At 40.3% G+C, this 21,684-nt stretch overlaps 1 protein-coding gene across 7 annotated transcripts in view; it reads left to right on the top strand.

The window, feature by feature from the left end:
• ZNF674 (zinc finger protein 674) overlaps window positions 1-17,394 on the top strand; it is a 28,757-nt gene extending 11,363 nt beyond the window's left edge. For all 7 annotated transcript variants that reach the window (XM_032426526.1, XM_032426525.1, XM_032426521.1 and 4 more), the window contains exon 6: window positions 15,253-17,394. In XM_032426526.1, the coding sequence (XP_032282417.1) occupies window positions 15,253-16,745 (1,493 nt within the window). In that variant the 3' untranslated portion in view covers window positions 16,746-17,394. The remainder of the gene's footprint in view (window positions 1-15,252) is intronic.
• Window positions 17,395-21,684: the final 4,290 nt, after the last annotated feature.

Genomic DNA, 21,684 nt, shown 5'->3' with positions numbered 1-21,684 from the left:
GGATGCAAGTCCTTTAGCAGCTATGTGTTTTCCATGTATTTACTCCCAGGCTGTGGCTTGTGTTTATCTTAATAGGATCTTTCAAAAAAAAAGACATTCTTTATTTTGATAATGCCCAGTTTATCAAGCTTTTCTTTTATGATCCATGCCTTTTGTGCCCTATTAAACAATTCTCTTTCTAATCCTAATCCATGGTAACAAAGAGTTTCTCATATGATTTCATTCAGAAGATTTACAATTTTTGGCTCTTATATTTAGGCCAATGGACATAATGAGAGAAGTATTTTTTACCTGGTGTGAGGTAAGGATCAATGTTCTTTCTTTTGCCTATGCATATTCAATTATTCCAGCAGCTTTTCTGAAAATACTATATTTCCTCTATCAGTTTACCTTGGCTCCCTTGTTGAAAACAGTTGAACACGTATGTGTTGATCTATGTGCCTGTACTGCACTTCTTAATTACTGTAGCCTTACATTTAGTGTTCAGATCAGGTGCTATGAATCTTCCAGCTTTGTTCTTCCTTTTCATAATGTCTTGGCTATTCTAGGTCCTTGATAGTTTCGTATAAGTTTTAGAATCAGCTTGTCAGTTTCTACATAATAGCCTGTGGGGATTTTGTTTGGGATTGCATTCAATCTGTGGATCATTGAAATACCAATATTGAGTCTTCCAATTCATGAACGTGATGTATCTCTCTATTTATTTAGGTCTTTTAAAATCTATCTCAGTAAGGTTGTAGTTTTGAATGCACAGGTCTTGCATAGGAAGTGCAATTGCAATTTATTCTATTTTCAGTATATTTACTTTTTGTCAATATCTCCGTATTTTTTTAGTTTAATAGTTGCTCTAGGGATTAAGATACACAGTTAATCTTTTACATTGTACTTGGGCATATATTTTATTTTGCTTTTTTGTTTTCATAACTTTTAATTTTGATATAGTTTCAAATTTACAGAAAATTTCAAAATCAATACCAGAAACTCCTATAGACTCTGCCCAGATTCACCAGTTGGTTGCATCTTGCCCTGTTTGCTTTGTCGCGTTATGTATCTACGTCTGTCTATTATCTATAGGCATGTATTTATATTTAAATGCACTTTTCTGAACCATTTAAGACTGGAGGTGCAATGCCCCTTCACCCATAACACATCACTGTATATTTTCTAAAAACCAGGATTCCCTTTTATAACCCACTGCGGTTATCACAATTGGGAACTTCCACATCAATACACACTGTCCGCGTATTCAAATGTCACCAGCTGCTCAAGTGATGTCCCAGTGGGCGGCCTTGGTAACCAAGCCGGTTGCCAAGGCAACAGATTCCTGCAGCCTTGTCAGCGGGCAGCAGCTCAGAGGAGCTTGGCTGTGCCTCCTGGGGAGCAGCCTGGGGGAGGGCAGCCCCCACTAGGCTTGGAGATGGTCCTTGCCCCAGGGTCAGCGTTCATGGAGCCTTGGGGACCACACAGAGTGAAGTTCCTCCTGGCTCCTTAGACGTACGTTTTAACATTTCAAACAATATGTAGAAGCTTTAATATAGGTCCCTTTACCTTATCTCCTTTATGTTATAGTTTTCAAATGCATTATATGTACATACATTTTAACCCCCCCCCCCGACAATGTTACCATTTTTGCTTTCAACTACCATACATATCTTAAATAATTCAAAAGGAGAAAAATGATCTGTTATACTTACCCAGATATTTTACCATTTCTGCTGCTCTTTATTTATTCCTGAAGTTCTGTGCTTCCCTCTGATACTATTTCCCTTCACTCTGAAGATCCTGTGTCATTTCTCTTAGAACAAATCTACCAGTGACAATATCTCTTCGTTTTCCTGTGTGAATTTTTAAATTTCATCTTCATTCTTGAAGGATATTTTTGCTGGATACAGAATTCTGTTGACATTTCTTCACCTTTAGTATTTTTAAGATGTTCCATTATCAGTGCACCTGGGTGGCCCAGTCAGTTAAGCATCCGACTCTTGATTTTGGCTTATGTCATGATCTTGGGGTTGTGAGATCAAGCCCTGCATGGGGCTCCATGCCCAGCTTAAGATTCTCCCTCTCCCTCTGCTGCTTCCTGCCCTCCCTCTCTTAAAAAAAAATTCTGAAAAAAAAAGATGTTCCATTATCTTCTGGCCTCCATTATTTCTGATGACAACTTCACAGACATTTGGATCATTGTTTCCTCATATGCAGTGTGCTTTTGTTCAAGGTTTTTTTTTTTTTTTCCTCAACTTTGCTTTCCAGCAATTTGATTGTAATGTTTCTGGGGGTTTCTTTGAGTTTATATTTTTTCTGGTGTGCTGAGCTTCTTTTTTTTAAGATTTTATTTATTTGTTTGAGAGAGAGAGCAGGGGGAGGAGCAGAGGGAGAGGGACAAGCAGACTTTGCGCTCAGCGCAGAGCCCAATGCGGGATTGGATCCCATAACCTTGATATCATGACCTGAGCTGAAACCAAGAGTCAAGACACCCAACCAACTGAGCCACCTGAGCCACCTAGGCTGTGCTGAGCTTCTTGAATCTATAAATTTACATCTTTCTCCAAATTTGGTACCTTAAAAAATTTTTTTTTTAATTTTTTAAGTATTTTTTAAAAGATTCTATTTGAGAGAGAGTAGAAAGAGCATGAGCAGGGTGGGGGCAGAAAGAGGGAGAAGCAGACTCCCTGCTCAGCAGGGAGCCTGACACAGGGCTCAATTCCAGGACCCTGAGATCATGACCTGAGCTGAAGGCAGATGCTTTACTGACTGAGCCACCCAGGCGCCCCCAAATTGGAAAATTTTTGGCCATTACTTCTTTCGATCTTTTTTTTTTCTGCACCAGTCTCTTCCTTTGAGGACTCTAGTGACATGAATGTTGGATCTTTTGATATTGTCCTACAGGTATCTGATACCATTTTTTCCTTTCTTGTTTTTCCCAGTCTTTTTTCTCTCTGTTCTGCAGTTTGACAGGTTGGATCATCTTTGTCACTTTAACTCCAAGTTCATTGACTCTTGCCTCTGTCATTGCCATTCTGCTAAGTCCATCCCATGAGTTGGTTTTCTAATTTCAGATAATTGTGTTTTTTAGTTCTAAATTTTAATTTCTTTTTTATAGTTCTATAATCTTGAGAATTTCTATTTATCCATTTATTTCAAGTGTATTTACCTTTATCTCATAGAGCTTAGTTATAATAGTTGCTTAAATGTCTTTGATAATTCTAGTACCTGCGTGATCTCAGGATTGGCATCGGTTGATTGTCTTTTCCCTTAAGAATTGGTCAGATTCAGGGGTGCCTGGGTGGCTCAGTCATTAAGCGTCTACCTTCAGCTCAGGTCATGATCCCAGGGTCCTGGGATTGAGCCCCGCATTAGGTTCCCTGCTAGGCAGGAAGCCTGCTTCTCCCACTCCCACTCCCCTTGCTTGTGTTCCCTCTCTCACTGTGTCTCTCTCTGTCAAATAAATAAATAAAATCTTTAATTTTATTTTATTATGTTAGTCACCACACATTACATCATTGGTTTTTGATGTAGTGTTCCATGATTCATTGTTTGTGTATAACACCCAGTGCTCCATGCAATACGTGCCCTCCTTAATACCCATCACCAGACTAACACATCCCCCCCCTCCAAAACCCTCAGTTTGTTTCTCAGAGTCTATAGTCTCTCATGGTTTATCTCCCCCTCCGATTTCCCCCTGCCTTCATTTTTCCCTTCCTACTCTCTTCTTTATTTTTTTTATTAACATAAAATGTATTATTTGTTTCAGGGGTACAGGTCTGTGATTCATCAGTCTTACACAGTTTACAGCGCTCACCATAGCACATACCCTCCCCAATGTCCATCACCCAGCCACCGCATCCCTCCCACCCCCCTCCACTCCAGCAACCCTCAGTTTGTTTCCAGAGATTAAGAGTTTCTTACGGTTTGTCTCCCTCTCTGGTTTCATCTTGTTTCATTTTTTCCTCTCTTCCCCTATGCTCCTGTCTTGTTTCTCAAATTCCTCATATCAGTGAGATCATATGATACTTGTCTTTCTCTGATTGACTTATTTCGCTTAGCATAATACCCTCTAGTTCCATCCACGTCGTTGCAAATGGCAAGATTTCAGGGTTTTTTGATGGCTGTGTAATATTCCATTGTATATATATATACCACATCTTCTTTATCCATTCATCTGTTGATGGACATCTAGGCTCTTTCCATAGTTTGGCTATTGTGGACATTGCTGCTATAAACACGGGGGTGCACGTACCCCTTTGGATCACTACATTTGTATCTTTGGGGTAAATACCCAGTAGTGCAATTGCTGGGTCATAGGGTAGCTCTATTTTCAACTATAAATAAAATCTTAAAAAAAAAAAAAGAATTGGTCAGGTTTTGCTGGTTGGTTGTTATATTGAATAATTTTGAAGATTTTATTTATTTATTTGAGAGAGAGAGAATGAGAGACAGAGAGCATGAGAGGGAGGAGGGTCAGAGGGAGAAGCAGACTCCCCACTGAGCAGGGAGCCCGATGCAGGACTCGATCCTGGGACTCCAGGATCATGACCTGAGCCGAATTGAGCCACCCAGGCGCCCTATATTGAATAATTTTGGATTCTATCCTGAATAATGGAGATTGTTTTGTTGTTTTTAATCTTCGTTTATCACATAATACACCTGGTTAGATTCAGACCACCAGTTTTGTCTCACCTTCTGTGGGTGTTAATTCCATTCAGTTCAGTTTTCAAAGCCTTTGCCATTTTTCTTAGCATCTTTCCTGTGTATGCACCATTCAGGGGTTAGTTTGAGACTTGAGTGGTGATTTAAGTCTTTGTGCAATTATCAAAGACTTTGCGTTCCTACTTCAGGTCTCTCTCAAGCATTTGTTATTCTGGTGTTACTCAGACTTGACCTGTGGTTTAAATCTTAGTTTAGTTCAGTTCTTAAAGCTTTGGTGTGAGGCTTTCCTTACCCCTGCATGCATAGTCCTTGGATGAGCTCAGAACTTGTGGAGGTTCATAGGCCATGGGGACAGAGTCTTGCAAAAATATGAGGGGGGACAAAAAGGAAACCCACTGTATGAGCTGCTTCTCTACCTTTTGACTCCCCCTCAGAGTGCCTGCTTTTGTTTATTTTTCAGAATCCTCAAGTAATTGCTTTACATATTTTGTCCAGAGTTTTTCGTTGCAAGAGCAGAATCAGTAGGAGAGAGAGGCTATGGTAGATCTCCTCCATTGTGGCCAGTAATGGAAACCTTGATTTTATTCATTCTTGCTTTTGTCTTTGTTATTTCTGTCCTTCTGCTAGTTTGAATTGAATATTTTCTCCTTTCCTTGTTTCATAAGGTAGAAGCTTAGGTCATTGCTTTAACAGCTTCCTTTTCTAATGTAAGCACTGGGAAAGCTTTGACTGTCTCTGAGTACTGATTTAGCTATTTTCACCCCTTTATTGTGGTATAATTAACTTATAAGAAATTGCATGTCTTTATAGTGCACAATCTGGTCAGTTTTGACATGCACACCCATGAATCCATCACCACAATCAAGATAATGAAGTCATAGAATGAACTGGGAAGGATTTCCTCCCTTTTCAGTTCTTTGGAAGAATTTGTATAGAAGTTGGTATTATTTCTTCCTTAAATGTTTGATAGAATTCCCCCGTGAAGTCATCTGGGCCTAGAGTTTTCTTTGTAGAAAGATTTAAGCTACAGTTTCAATTTCTTCAGTAATATCTATTGAACCAATATCTGGTTTATTCATATTATTTCATCTTTTTTTTCTTTTGCATATAGTCTTTTTTTTTTTATTTTATTATGTTATGTTAGTCACTATACAATACATCATTAGTTTTTGATGTGGTGATCCACGATCCATTGTTTTCGTATAACACCCAGTGCTCCATGCAGCATATTATTTCTTCTTCAATGAGCTTTGGTAATTTGTGTCTTTCAAGGAGTTTGTCTGTTTCACCTAAGTTGTCAAATTTCTTGGCATAAAGGTGTTCATAATATTCTTTTATTATCCTTTTAATTTCTGAGGGTCTGTGGTAGCCTCATTTCTAGTTTTAAAAGTCCAATCACATGTCGTCGTGAAAACTATGAACTTTATTGAAAGGGAAATCTCTCCCCCAACGAATGCCTGCTTCACTGCTTCAGGCTGGGCAGTTTTAGTGGCTAAAGAAGCATGCTCAGCTTTTTCTTTCTTTACTCTCCTCGCTAGCTCTTCTCCCTTTTCCTCATCCCCCACTCGACAACTAGGCCGTCTCTGGCTCCGTGGCTCCCTGGCTGAAGCAAGTGAGGAAGGAAGGAGATACAAAGGACAAAAATAGTTCGACCTGACCGATAAAGATGTAATTAGATATTGGTGCCCTCTGCACATGGCAGATTCCAAAGACCAGTTCTTCTTCCTGCCCTTGGCACTTTAAGGTTTCCTTAGAGATGCCTCGGCTAGGGCCCTGATTGCAATTTTCTCCTTATAGGCAGTGTCTCTACTCCAACAAGGCATTTAGCATATCTCCTCCCTGTTTAGCAGACCTCCAGCCCCATGGCACACCTCCAGTCTCTCTTTGCTGAGGTCACCGTGATGCTAGCAGGAAGCCCTCTGTCCAAAGTAACCTGCCTGTTCACATCTAGAAGGGCCACATCTGCCTTGTAGTGTGTGTGTGTGTGTGTGTATCCCTGGCACCTTGATCTCTTCACCCCCTATGCAACCTCTTTGCTGCCACAGACTACCTGAGCCCACGCGGCACCTGTAGTTTTTCTAGGTGCAGATTAGGTGCCAAGTCCTCTGTGTGCCCCAAACTCTAGCAGACATATATCAAGCAAGTTGTCTCCTTGAAGTCCTTACTAGATTAGGGGTCAGATGAACATACTCCTCCCACCCCTGTTGTTGGAGAGAGAAGATACTGCAGTTTTCCCACAGCTCTCCCGGAAGCAGTCTTCTTCCTCAGCTTATTCGACCTTAACCTCTTAGACTTTTAAGGTATATGTTAGTGCTGAGGGACATGGTGGTTTTATGAGGGACATAAATGGTTTTGACCTGCTCCTTTTAAGTCCTGCAAGGGTCTCTGGACTGGAGAAGCACTTGGTAGGATTGTATTACCAGCCTTTGAAACAAAAAGTGCGCTTTTTTTTTCTTGTGATAAGAACTTTTAAGATTTACTCTCTTAGCAGCTTTCAAATATATAATACAGTATTATTATTAACTATAGTCACCTTGCTTTACTTGGGTTTTAATACCGTGTTAAACCAATTCCCTAAGAGTATGGGTTGCAGCTGGGTGGGCAGTGAGAGCTTCCTGAAATATCTGCAACTTGAGGTTTGGAACGGGAAGCATCGATCGATGTTAAAATGCAAAGCTCTGTAACATTATGCGGCCAAACTGATAGTACAGACAGGGCGTGATTTAGATCAGGGCCGCCTAGTAGAACTTTCTGCACTGATGGCAGTGTTTTTTTCTCTCTCTCTGTGAAATTGTAACATGGGCACACTCTTTCCATTTTACTCATCTGGTAAGTGTGAATTGGTGTCTTACTGTAATTTCCATTTCCCATTCTAGTAAAGGTATTTATCATTTCATATGGTATTGACTCTTTGGATTTCCTCCTCTGTGGCTTGCCTGTTCATATCCTTCGTGTTTTTGGTGGGGTGTTTGTCTTTTTTTTATTGATTTAAATGGCTTCTTCATATATTCTCGATTCCAATTTTGTGTGTAGTCAATATCTTAGTTTGGGCTATTGAGGTGTTTTTCGAGTAGAAGTTTTAATTGTAATGTAATCAGATTTATCAGTTTTTCGCTAGTTGGTGCTTTTTGTGTAAATTGAAGTAATTTTTTTCTAGTTGAGGTCATAAAGATGTTATCACATAATATTCTCCCAACACTTGAAAATTTTGCTTTTTTTTTTTTTTTCTTTTTTACTTTCTTACAATCTGCCTGGAATTTGTTTTTATGTAACTCGTGAGGAAGGAGCTCTTAGTTCACCTTTTTTCCCCACGTGGACACCCACTCATACCATGCCATGTATGGAACTCTTTCCACGATGGTGTGTGACACCAGTTCAGTCAGAGGTCAAGTTACCCAGATGCGTGGGTCTGTGCCGAGGCTTTCTATTTTGTTCCATTGGTCTGTTTGTCCCTCTGCCACTATCATTATTCAAATGAGTTAAAAAATATAAAGCCCTTAAAACTGCCTGACACTTAGTGAACGGCACGTAAATGTCAGCCGCTGCGCCATTCTTACCGTTGCTGATGTTGGTAATAGCTCGTCGGATGACTCCCCCTTATCTCCTTTGACTCCTTGGTCATTCACATAGGAATTTTAGGATTGGTTTCTCAAGTTCTATGGAAAACCCTGTTTGGGATCCCTAATGCAATTGCACTGTGTTTGGAGATGAGCTGGGAGTAGGTTGGGGATGGGCATCTTGACACTATTGAATTTTCCTGTCAGCGAACTCTTAACTCAGCTTCTCTTTTCTGCCATTCAGTAGTGTTCTGAATTTGTCTTCAGGAAGTGCTTGCATATCTTTTGTTAGATTTATTCCTAGATATCTCTTAGTTGTTACAGCAATTGTGATTGAGATCTTTTTTTTCCTATTACATTTTCTAATTGGTAAATACTAGTGCATGAGAATGCTAGTGATGTTTATATATTCAACTTGTGAACAGAAACCTTTCTAGTTGCTTTTCTTAATAGTTTTTAGATTCTCTTGAGTCTTCTGTGTAAACAGTTGTCTTCATAAAAACAATTTTGTCTTTTCCTTTCCAATTATACATTTTCCCATTGACTGATGAATGGATAAAGAAGAGGTGGGGTGTGTGTGTGTGTGTGTGTGTGTGTGTGTATGATGGAATATTAGCCATCAAATCTTGATGAAATCTTGCCATTTGCAATGACATGGATGGAGCAAGAGGGTATTATGCTAAGTGAAACAAGTCAGTCAGAGAAAGACAAATACCATATGATCTCACTCGTATGTGGAACTTAAGAAACAAAACAGATGAACATAGGGGAAGGGAAAGAGAAGAGAGGAAGGCAAACCTTAAGAGACTCTTAACTATAGAGAGCAAACTGAGGGTTGCTGGAGGGGAGGTGGGAAGGGGGATGGGCTAAATGGGTGATGGGCATTAAGGAGGGTACTGGTTGGGATGAGCACTGGGTGTTATATGTAAGTGATGAATCACTAAATTCTACTCCTGAAACCAATATTACACTACATGTTAACTATGATTTAAATTAGAACTTAAAAAAAAACCCCAATTGCACATTTTCTTTCTTTTTCCTATATTAGTCAGGGCCTGTAGTATAGTGTTTAATAGATGTAGTGATAGTGAATTCCCTGTTTGTTTCTGATTTTAATGAAAATAATGGGGACAGTGATAGTAATATAATGATAGGCAGTATCTGAGTGTTTGCTATGTTCTGGATGCTTTGTACATACTTAATCCTCTGAACAACCCTATCAAGTAGGCTGGTTGGTATCCTCATTTTATAGATGAGAAAACTGAGGCACAGAGAGATGACAGAGCTCCTCCAACTCACCATTAAGTATATTTGCTGGGGTATGTTGAAAGCTCCCTTTCATCAAGAGCTTCTTTTATATTCCTAGTTTGCTAAGACTTTCTTAAAAATCGTAAGGGGCACCTGGACGGCTCAGTTGGTTGAGCATCCAACTCTTGATTTCAGCTCAGGTCATGATCTCAGGGTCATGGGATCAAGCCCCAAATCAGGCTCTGTGCTCAGTGCAGAGTCTGCTTGTCCCTCCCCCTCTGCTCCTCTCCTGCTCGTGCACTCGCTCGCTTGCTCTCTCTGTCTCTCTCAAATAAATAAATAAAATCTTTTAAAAAAATCAAGAATGGATGTTATATTTTCTCAAATGCTTATTTTCTGCATCTATTGAGAAGATGATTTTTTTCTCCTTAATCTGTTAATGTGGTGGATTATATTAATAGATATTAATATAATAGATAATTGAACTGTGGGGCGCCTGGGTGGCTCAGTCGTTAAGCGTCTGCCTTCGGCTCAGGTCATGATCCCAGGGTCCTGGGATCAAGCCCCGCATCGGGCTCCCTGCTCCGCGGGAAGCCTGCTTCTCCCTCTCCCACTCCCCCTGCTTCTGTTCCCTCTCTCGCTGTGTGTCTCTCTCTCAAATAAATAAATAAATAAATAATAAATATTATACACACACACACACACACACACACACATATATATATATAAAATTGAACTATTCTTGCATTCCTGTGCTTAAACTCTACTTCGTTGTGAAGCATTTTTTTTTAATTCATTGAAGTCAGTCTACTCAAGTTTAAGAGTTTTGCATTAATGTTTAGAGATGAGTTAGATTTCCTTGCCTTGCGCCGGCCTCTTACTCTCGTAGACACGGTTATACTGGCTACATAAAACAGACCGGGTACTTGCCCTTCTTTTTCTAGTTTCCGAAACTGTATTGACTAAAGTATACCTGTTCTTGTGAGGTGGTATCAATCATCTACAAAAACATCTGGATAGGATGCCCTTTTTTAGGGCAAGACTTTTGATTACAGAGTGAAGTTTATAATTTTTAAAATAATTACTGATTTATTCATGTTTTGTACATCTTCTGTCAGTTCTGGTCATTTTTCTAGACAATTATGTTTCGTTTGAGATTTCAAATTTACTGACTTAAGGCAGAATTCTCTTGATGAAAAGAAAAATAGGTTTGATTTTATCAAAGTAAATCATGGCCAAGGTTTAAAGAATAAAATAAGTGTGGTAAAACTATAAAGAAAGTCAAAGGCATATAAACATAAAATTCAGGATAGTGATTATCTAAGAAGAAAGAAAATGAAATGGGCACATCAACTTCAAAGGGAACAATAATTTGGTTTTTTTTTTGTTTTTTAAGTAGGCTCCACACCCAACATGGGGCTTGAACTCATGACCCTGAGATCAAGAGTCGCATGCTCTACCAATGGAGCCAGCCAGGCGCCCCATGATAATTTGTTTTTTTAACAAGTGGTGGATAGGCAGGTGTTTTTTTATCACTATTCTTTATAATTTACTGTGTCTTCAAATAATTATGTAAAATTTTCTGCTACGGAAGATTGCTCACCTTACTGCCCCTGCCACTCACACACATACTCACACACAGAGACTTTTGGTTCCCCAATGTTCCCGATATGGTTATACCACAAATTTGGTTTCCGACAGTACTGTTGCTTACGACATTATGACTGTGTAAACACTGGACACAGTTGAGCCATGTAGTAATCTAGGATTCATTTAGCTTTCCTGTATAACTTTTTGTTTCCTTTGGTTAATAATTGTTTTGTTTCTTTTATTTGCTTCTTTCTCTCTGTACTTATCGCCAGTTCAACTTTTAATACTCCATATCCAGCTGTCTAGAGTGACTCTGAATGCTTCCAGAACTATCAGGGGTTCCATCAATGTTCTTCCCCTGAGTTTGTCTGGAGCCATCTGACCCTCTCCCTTCTGGGTGGATTATCCTCATTCCTGCTCGTGCGACTGCCATCCTCACATCCTTCACCATCACTCAGGGGATTCCCGCTACTTTCTGCATTGTTGGAGTCCCCATTTGCTTTATGCCATGACTTCTTCCATATTTCATTGGAGCACATTCTTCCAGTACCTAACGAAGAAAGAATGTAGGTCCATGGGAGGTAAATTTTTTGAGATTTTTTTAATATCTAGACGTGTTTGTTATCCTTGTCCTAGATGGAGAGTTGAGCTTGGGGTAGAGTTCTAGGATGGACATTTCTTTCCCTTAGACTTTTGAAGGCATTGCGCCATTGTCTTCTGATTTTCAGTTCCTTTTGAGAACTCTGAATCTATTCTGATTATTGATACCTGGTATCAATTTTTTTTTTCTGTCTCTAAGCTTAACCCCCTCCTCCCCTTTATCTCATGCTCTCTGACTTTTCTCCGCGTGCCCTGATGTGGGATCATTTTCACCAGTATTGCTGCGCCCTGGGGTAGGAGATAAATCCCCACAGGGATAGTTGCTCCGTTCTCGTGCAGAGCCAAGATGCTGCAGAGCTGGACGGCTACATTTCAAGTCCAAGTGGCCAGCACGGTTTTTTAAAAAGCCCTTTTCACTTTGTGGAACGTTCCAAGTTGACCCAGTAAAAATAGGCGCCTCAGGCCAAAAAATCATCAGCCTCTAATGGTCAGGCATCTAGGCTCCCAGAAGAGAACAGGCGTTCAGTGCCCCAAGCCGGCAAAATAGTCTTATCAACATAGGGAACGTTCCGAAAGCTGAATTCCCAGCCTTGAGCTAGGCGCCTGGCTTGCTGTGTTAGCACTTGCCTGCCCACTACCTTTACTGGTGCTCTTTATTTCTTCGTGTGGGTTTGAGTTCCCATATTGTGTCCTTTCTTTCTTAGAGCGGAGCTCCCAGTGAGGTCAACAAGTGAGGATGGGGCTTTTGATGGAGACCCAAAACACGTCAGCCCCTCAGGCTGCTGGGAGGCTGCCAGTTTTCACTGCTTATGGGCCAGAGTTGGGGAGCCGGTGGCTTGGGGTAGGGGGAGAAGAGGTGAGTAGCGCCAAGTGAAACACTACAGATTTGGCTGTTCTCACTGAGGTTCACTGGTTCTTCTTGAATAAATGCTTCTTGATTCCTTGTATGCCTTTGGTTAATTTCCAAAGTCTTGAAAGGATAGATATTGATAATTTTGCCAGTATTTTCATTGCTTTCGTGGGGGAGATTTACTGAGGTCCTCACTGTCTTCCCGGAAGTCCTGCCTTAGGGCATTTCTCTTAAAACTACAGAAAAGTACAGAAAATCATCATTGTAACTAATACCCGTGTACTTACCTACCAGAAGTAGCAAATGTCAATATTTTGATACTTGCTGGTGGTGTTTTCTTTAATAAAAGAAATAGAGGTTTACAAATAAAGGTCAAGGCCTCTTTTCCTTTCCTGAGGCCTGTTCCTCTCATTCACTCCCCGGGCAAACAGTATCATGAATTTGGTGACTATCCTTCTAATCGATGTTTTTATACTTGCAGTACATAGATTTGTATCTGTAATCATATAGTGTTCCTTTTGTAAATTTACCAGATTACTGGGCTTCAACTGTAAGGTTTTTTCTAAAACTTTCTTTCTGTATTCAGCGTTGCCCTTTGAGCTTCACCTCTGCTGATACATTACATTTAGTTCATTCATTTTAACTCTGGTATAGCATTCCAGCATCTGAGTATTGCAGTCCATCGATCCGTACCTCCATTACTGGGAAATTTCATTGTTTATATTTATTGCCATTCTTGTACATGTATCCTGGCCCACACTTGCAGAATTTTCTCTGTGGTGTAACTACAAGTGTAATACATAGTAGGGTATGTACATTTTTAACATTACTGGATGTTGTTTACCTTTCTTCTCTCCCATCTGTAGAATCAGTTTGCCTTGCATATTTAAGAATTCTGCATCTGTTTGGGGCGCCTGGCTGACCCAGTCAGTGAAGCATGTGACTCTTGATCTCAGGGTTGTAGGTTTGAGCCCCGTGTTACAAATAAAATCTTTAAAAAAAAGAGTTTTGCATGTACTTAAGTGAAATTGCTTCGTAATATTCTCATATTCTGTTCTTATTTGCTTTTGGCATCAAGATCATTCAGTTTTATATAACATAAGCATTGTTTTACCACCTGTGTTTTGGTTGTTAAGTACCAGGTACATCTCTTTCCATAATTTTATTTTCAACATTTCTCTCTCATTTTGCTCTAATTATCTTTGGAAAACATAAAGCTGATTTTGAAAAATACAATTTAATATGATTGCCCTTTAACTAATGGGGTTAATATATATTTATTGTGCCATTACTATGTTAGTATTTCTTCTTTTCTTGTATTGTCTATATATCCTGCTTTTTCATTACCTCTTTTTTTTAAAGACTTTATTTTAGAGAGAGCGAGAGAGCGAGCAGGGGTAGGGGCAGAGGGAGAGGGAGAGAATCTCAAGCAGACTCCATGCTGAGTGCGGAGCCCGACACGGTGCTCCACATGACCCGAGCCAAAATCAAGAGTCAGATACCCAACCTACTGAGCCACCCAGGTGCCCCTCTTTACCTCTTTCTTCCTGCCCTTATTGCATTTTTACACCCCTCCCCCTGACTTTTTCCCTTTGGTTATTTTCCTCCTGAAATATTCAAGTATCAAGCATTATTGTTAGCCAGGCTTTGTGTGTGATAAATTCCCTGCCTTTTCTTGTCCAAAACCACTCTCTATTCTTTCCATTTGGATTTTCTATTAAACCTATGGTGGAACTTACATTTTTCTCTTTGTCTTACCCTATTTCCATTTTGTTAGCTCTTTATGTTACATTCTGGGTGACTTCCTAAGGTCTGTCATCTGATTCATTAAATCTGTCTTTATCTGTGACTAGTCTGATGTTCAACCTATTTAGAGTTTTAATAATATCTATATTTTCTATTTATATGTTTCTTTTTTCAAATGTTCCCTTTTTTACCCCATAATATAGCTCTTACTCTCTTTCTTTGAATATTTGAAATTTTGAAGTCTAGATTTTTCTGTTAGCTGCAGTTCTAGGAATGGGGTATCTTTAAATGTATCTGCTGATTATCTCTCAAGATGGTTCATTTCCTTGTGAGGTTTAAATTATTTTACTGTGAACTCTTCAGTGAGAATAGGTTTTCCATAGAAGTTCTGTGAGTCCTAAGCTATAAAAACATAAGAATATATCTTTTAGAGTTTGCCACTCCTAGGAACCTACGAATAACAGGACCAATTTTTATGTTAATTTTTCAGCTTGTGGGCTCTTTACTAAAACTATGATATTTTCAGATTGAGTTACATTACTAGGCCTTTGCTTTCTTATATCTTTCTTTCCAGTTTCCTTGACCAGTGGGGAGTCTTTCTAGCTCCCCATTAACAAACATGGAAGCCCCTTGTGATTCCAGCTGTAAGTGGGAATTACATACCAGTTTCCTGAACATTTTTGCCCTGTGGTCTGGATTTCACTGCAAATCCTCAAACTTCAGTTTCTGTTCACCCCATCACTTTAAATTTCTGCTTCACTTTTGACACCCAATACATTTCTTGGTTTTGAGCTTGACTATGTATTAAATTACTTTTGTTAAATATGGGCCAGCATTTCTTTGTGTTTACAGTCAGAGGAGGTGGTGCTAGTGAGGCATGGAGGGAGCCCATCCACATCAGCTCAAGTCCTACTGATAGGAGTTCACAGCAAGATGTTTATGAACTAATATTATCCCATAACATTATAGTAGAAATGTTTACAAGTTTGATGAGTTCTTTGCAATTTTTTATAGAATTCTGGCAAGTTGATGACCAGATAGACAACCACAAGGAAAGCCAAAACCAACTTCTGTGGCAAACTGCATTAGTAGACAAGGAAACACAGAAGGATCAAAGCGGCCAAGAATTCACAAGCTTCAGAAAAATCATTTATCCAAACACAGACTTTGTTTCTATAAGACAAAGACTCCCTAAATATTATTCCTGGGGAAGGTGTTCAAAACATAATTTAAACTTTCTTTGTCAAAATAGAAGCTATGTAAGAAAGAAAGATGATGAATGTCAGGCACATTGGAAATTATGCTTCCATTCTAATCTCAATAATGCTCAACCTGCAGAGAAATTTTTTGAGCCCAATCAACGTGGAAGAGCCCTCCACCAGAAGCAAGCACTTAATAAAACTCAAAGAATTCAAACTAGGGAGAAACTCTATGAGTGTTCTGAATGTGGGAAAGTGTTTATCCAGAAAGCAAACCTTGTAGTACATCAGAGAACTCACACAGGAGAGAAGCCTTATGAATGCTTTGAATGTGCAAAAGCCTTCAGCCAGAAGTCAACCCTCATTGCTCACCAGAGAACTCACACAGGGGAGAAGCCCTATGAATGCAGCGAATGTGGAAAAACCTTTATCCAGAAGTCAACTCTGATTAAACACAAGCGAACTCACACAGCAGAGAAACCATTTGTATGTGGTGAATGTGCAAAAGCCTTTAAGAGTTCATATCACCTTATTAGACATGAGAAAACACACATTAGGCAAGCATTTTATGAAGGAATCCACTTTGGTAAGTCCAGCCTTATGCATCAAAGGACGCATAACGGTGAGAAACCTGAGTGTAATAAACATGGGAAACCCTTTGATGAGAAAGCCAACCCCATTAAACACCAGAGATCTCACACAAAAGAGAAACTTTATGAGTGCAGTAAATGTGGGAAAAGCTTCAGGGGAAAGTCACACCTCTCTGTTCATCAGAGAATTCATACAGGGGAGAAGCCTTATGAATGCAGCATATGTGGGAAGACTTTCAGTGGGAAATCACACCTCTCTGTCCATCATAGAACTCATACAGGAGAGAAGCCTTATGAATGCAGAAGATGTGGAAAAGCGTTTGGTGAAAAGTCAACCCTTATTGTACATCACAGAACTCACACAGGAGAGAAACCCTATAAATGCAATGAGTGTGGGAAAGCCTTCAGCGAGAAGTCACCACTGATAAAACATCAGAGAATTCATACAGGGGAAAGGCCCTATGAATGCAGTAACTGTGGGAAAGCATTCAGTAGGAAGTCAACTCTCATTAAACATCAGAGAATCCACACAGGGGAAAAACCCTACAAATGCAGTGAATGTGGGAAAGCCTTTAGTGTGAAATCCACTCTCATTGTACATCACAGAACTCATACGGGAGAAAAACCCTATGAATGCAGGGACTGTGGAAAAGCCTTCAGTGGGAAGTCGACTCTCATTAAACATCAGAGAAGTCATACAGGAGATAAAACCTATTAAGATACTTGAGAGTGAGAGAATGTCACTATTTGTTATACCTCATTATGTATCACTTCATCCTGGGGAGTAACCTTATAAATGTCAAGAATGTCAGAAAGTCTTCAGGTATTATTTAATGTTCCTTTAATAAATGGTACAAAAGCATAATTCCAGAAGCATGTAGTAAATGTGATCAGTTTTTTACCCAGAATTCTTACCCACGAGTGGAAAATTGTACATCGGAGAATTTGAGGAAATGTTTGTGGTAATCTGTTAAGTGAAAAAACGGATTATAAAACAATATACCATATGGTTTACATTGTAAAAAAAAATAGGAAGAATAGGCACCATTGTATCAGTGATTCTGGGTGGTAGAAAAATGGCAACTTTATGATGAGTAAAATTGTATGCACATATATATTTGTGTTATATTTATATCTATTTTAGGTGTGTGTAGGTAGAACAAAAAGCTAGGAAGGAAATATACCAAATTATTAAGCAAATTATCATTTGGGTGTTGGGAAATTGATTTTTAAATGTTTTGAGCATAGTCTCCAGAAACTACCAATAAATTGTTTAAAGTAATCCTGTGTATATTTGATTCTGTCCTCCCATCCATTTTCCCTTTCAGCTTTGTCTTTGGGTTTGAGAATGTATTTTGCATGTTGAGAATGGGTATCCCGTGATTTTAATATCTATGTGATTTTTTAATAAAAATAAAAATACCTCAGGGGGCACCTGGGTGGCTCAGTCGTTAAGCATCTGCCTTCGGCTCAGGTCATGATCCCAGGGTCCTGGGATTGAGCCCCGCATCGGGCCCCCTGCTCCACAGGAAGCCTGCTTCTCCCTCTCCCAGTCCTCCTGCTTGTGTTCCCTCTCTCACTGTGTCTTCTTTCTGTCAAATAAATAAAATCTTTAAAAAATATAAATAAAAATAAATAAAAATACCTCCATAGTTCACCAAATCCTGTGACATAAGTTATCAGCTAACAGATTTTTACAAATGAGATGTAGTGAATGGTCAAAGATAACCACAAGTAACGAGACGAAACTGACTTCTGACACCAAATACAAAGCTCATTTCACTGTGGTGTCTGTGAATGCTACTTGCTCACATTCCTTCCTTCTCTTCTTGTCCTATTATCAGCACTTGTATCGGGCACATCCCAGGTGACTCCAATGAATTGTGCCCTATATAATCCTCTCCCCTTGAGTGTGGGCAGAACTGAGACTTGCTTCTAGACAACAGATTATGGCAAAAGTGACGTGATGTCGCTCCTGTGAGTATGTCATATAAACTCCATCTTAGCAGACTGGAAAGAAACTTTCCTTGCTGGTCTGATGAGGTAAGCAGCCATGTGGAGGAAGCGCATGGGCCAAAGAACTGCAGCTGGCTTTTAGGACCTGAGCGAACCCTGAGCTAAGACAGTAGGACTGGAGTGGCAAAACCTTGGAGACAAGAGAAGTGAAGAAAAATAAGCTCAATAGAGCTTTTTCCCACAAGGAGCTGGTCGGTAAATGGTGTAAGATAAATTCAGAGATGCACAACAGCCAAGTGCCTGAGGTACCAAGGAGCGCTTTCAGCAGAACCATGTACCAAGATGATCAAACTTGGACTTCAAATCCCACCAGTGATGAAGGGCCCTGGTAAATGCCCCAAGACTCTCAGTTGGAATCTCTGAAGGACTTTAGGAATTAGGGGGAAGTAAATATAAACCAGAAAACCAGATCTTTAAAAGATTGATACCTCAGCTTGAATTAGCTCACTAGCTAACTGAATTAAGGTAATTTATATAACTGCCTGTCAGGAACTAGATAGAGCTCATCTAGATTTTATACAATTTCTCACGCACTGTGGTATTCGACTGAAAATTGCCAAGCACACCCAGAGTCAAGTTAAGAAAAAAGTGGACAGCAGAAAGCAGACCCACAAGTAATTCAGACATAGGAAACACAAGTCATGGTCTTTATTTTTTTAAAGATTTTATTTATTTGACAGCACAAGCAGGGGGAGCGGCAGGCAGAGGGAGAGGGAGAAGCAGGCCCTCCACTGAGCAGGGAGCCCGATGCAGGACTCAATCCCAGGACTCTGGGATTATGACCCGAGCCAAAGGCAGACGTCCAACCGACTGAGCCACCCAGGTGCCCCAAGTCATGGTCTTTAAAATAACTGAATAATATGAACAAGAAAATATAAAATGAAATTCTTAGGGAAATGCAAATTATTTCCAATAATTACTTACTTTTTTGCCTAGTGCTTTATTTTCCTGGAGTTTCTAATTGCCCCCCCTTTTTTTTTCATTTTTCCAGGGTCACAAACATACCGTCCAATCTATGGAGGTTTTCTCTCTGGTATTAGAATTCAGGGTAGTTACTACCTGAGGGGGATGGCTGAGAAAGGGCAGAGGGAGGAGCCTCAGTGCAAGCTAGAAACTTTTCTCCAAAGAATAGTTCCTGCAGAAGATGGTGTTGCTATACTCCCAAATCCTCATGGACTCTACTGTGACTCTCACACAGGGACCTTCCAGAGGCTCCATCCATCGTTTCTACATGCCATAGCCTCTTCAAGCACCATATGATATGCTAGGTCATATAGCCCAAGAGACAGTGCACATAGTAGACCAGACCTATTTCAAAGTACATTCTTGCTCTGGGCCATACTAAAAATCAGCATTTTGTGTTATTCAATAAATGGTCTGGAGCAGCATGACAGAATGGGGTGTATGGTGTCTAACAGGGTCCAGCAGTGGTTCCTCAAAAGGAGTATCCTCGGGGCGCCTGGGTGGCTCAGTCGTTAAGTGTCTGCCTTCAGCTTGGGGTCATGATCCCAGGGTCCTGGGATCGAGTCCCGCGTCGGGCTCCCTGCTTGGTGGGAAGCCTGCTTCTCCCTCTCCCACTGCCTGCCGCTCCCCCTGCTTGTGTTCCCTCTCTCGCTGTGTCTCTGTCAAATAAATAAAATCTTTAAAAAAAAAAAAAGGAGTATCCTCTCTTGTAGATGCCACGGCCTCCCTCCAAAGTCTCAGGGACCTGAGTCTCACACGGCAACTTTTCCCACCTCTGACACCCTTGACACCACGGGGTCAGCCAGATCATGGGTCCAAGCACTGAGCCTGCTTGTGCTGCAGCCTGGGCTTGCTACGGTCTTTCCTGCCTTAGGCCCCCCTCAAAGCTGGCAGCCTTCTGTCACCCGGCACGTGGGCCAGAGAAGTACTTCTGGGTATGGAATACGTTCCCTCCAGATTCTGAAGAGGCCTCTATTTCTCTTTTGTGAAGTTAAACTTTGTGTGTTTGAGCTTGTGGTAGCTTAAACTCATTATTCCATTATTCTAACTGGTTTCTGCAAGGGTCACAATGATGAATTAAACAGAGATATGATTAAGGACCACTAAATCCCCTGCATCCTTTAAGCCTTTACTAGTGGCACTGATCTCCATCATCCCCTAGGGTGCAATATTTGTTTCAGTTTACCATCTTGGTTGGTGGGGGAAGGAAAAAGCAAGGGTTTTCCATTTTGTTTTCCCCACTATGAAGGATCTTACTACACAGGCCAAGGACCCAACATGGACATTAATCCAACAGCTAAGACTGGGAAATGACCACTGGGCATGTCTGCAGATGCAGTGGGCCACTGTGAGTTGGACTTAAGCTAGGACTCAGCCCCCACACTAATAGGAGGGCCATGATGATGCTTTGAGTTTCTGGGTATTAATGTGAACTCAGAAAGCTATGTCCAGCAGTCCTAAAAAATATCTGGGAATTCTCCCTTTTCTCAGTGTATAGTGACCCAAATAAATGGCCATAGGTTCGGGGGTGGGGGGACTAGGATGAGCAATATATACCTGCTACAGTGCTCTAAGGTCCTCCTTTGAGGGACGTGCGCACCTCTCCAATTGGTTCCAGGTCTGAAATTTGGCTCAGATCTGGCAACTGAGCAAGGGACCCTTACTTTTTAATGAAGCAATTGCCCTCAGACTCCTGCTCTTTGAATTTTGCCCTTTTCCGATCATAATGTTAACAGCATTCCTACTGGCTGCCCAACAGTTTTACTTCTAGGGATGCCAGGCTTATCAGCAGAGTCAATACAGATGAGGAAAACTTAATGAGCTTGAGGGATAGTATTTAGGCTTTGCCATTTAATATGATGTTGGCTGTGGGTTTTTGTAGATGTCTTTTTAAAGATTTTATTTTTAAGTAATCTCTACACCCAGCATGGGGCTGGAACCCACAACCCCAAGATCAAGAGTCACGTGCTCCACTGACTGACCCAGCCAGGGACCTCTGTAAATGTCTTTTAATAGTTTGGGGAAGTTCCTTTCTACTTCTAGTTTACTGAGGTTTTTTTTTTTTTTTATCATGACTGTATATTAATTTTATCATGTTATTTTCCTGTAACCATTGAGATGATGTTTTCCCTTTATTGTTAATGTATTCAGTTAACATTGAATTCTGAATGTTAAACTTGTGTTCATTTTCATGTATTCTTGGATTCCAGCTGCTAATATTTTAAGGGTTTTTGTATCAGTCTTCATGAGGGTTATTAGTCTGTACTTATCTTTTCCTGTAATTTCTTGGTCCAATTCCGGTGTCAGGGTAATGCTGGTGTGAAAAATTCACTGGGAATTATTTCTTCCTAATTTTCTTCAAGAGTTTGTATAGGATTGATACTATATCACTGTAAAGGTCTTGGAGGACAGTCTTCATGAGACCACCCTCACTTCTGCCGCTAGTTGAAAGTTCAGGGGTTCCCAGGGTCACTGAATACCAAAGTTCGATAATTATATAGAAGGACTCACAGAATTCACTAAAAGTTGTTACACTTATGATTATGGTTTAGCATAGCTGAAGGATACAGACTAATACCAGCCCAGGGAAGAGATACATAGGGCAAAGTCCAGGGAAGTACCAAACGTGGAGCTTCCAGTTCTGTCCCTGTGGAGTCCTGGACAGTGTTACTTTCCTG

Source organism: Phoca vitulina, unplaced genomic scaffold (assembly GCF_004348235.1).
Source record: "Phoca vitulina isolate PV1807 unplaced genomic scaffold, GSC_HSeal_1.0 scaffold35, whole genome shotgun sequence".
Classification (NCBI taxonomy): domain Eukaryota; kingdom Metazoa; phylum Chordata; class Mammalia; order Carnivora; family Phocidae; genus Phoca; species Phoca vitulina.
The sequence above is the reverse complement of the archived record's forward strand: the minus strand, read 5'-3'. Positions and strand labels throughout refer to the sequence as shown.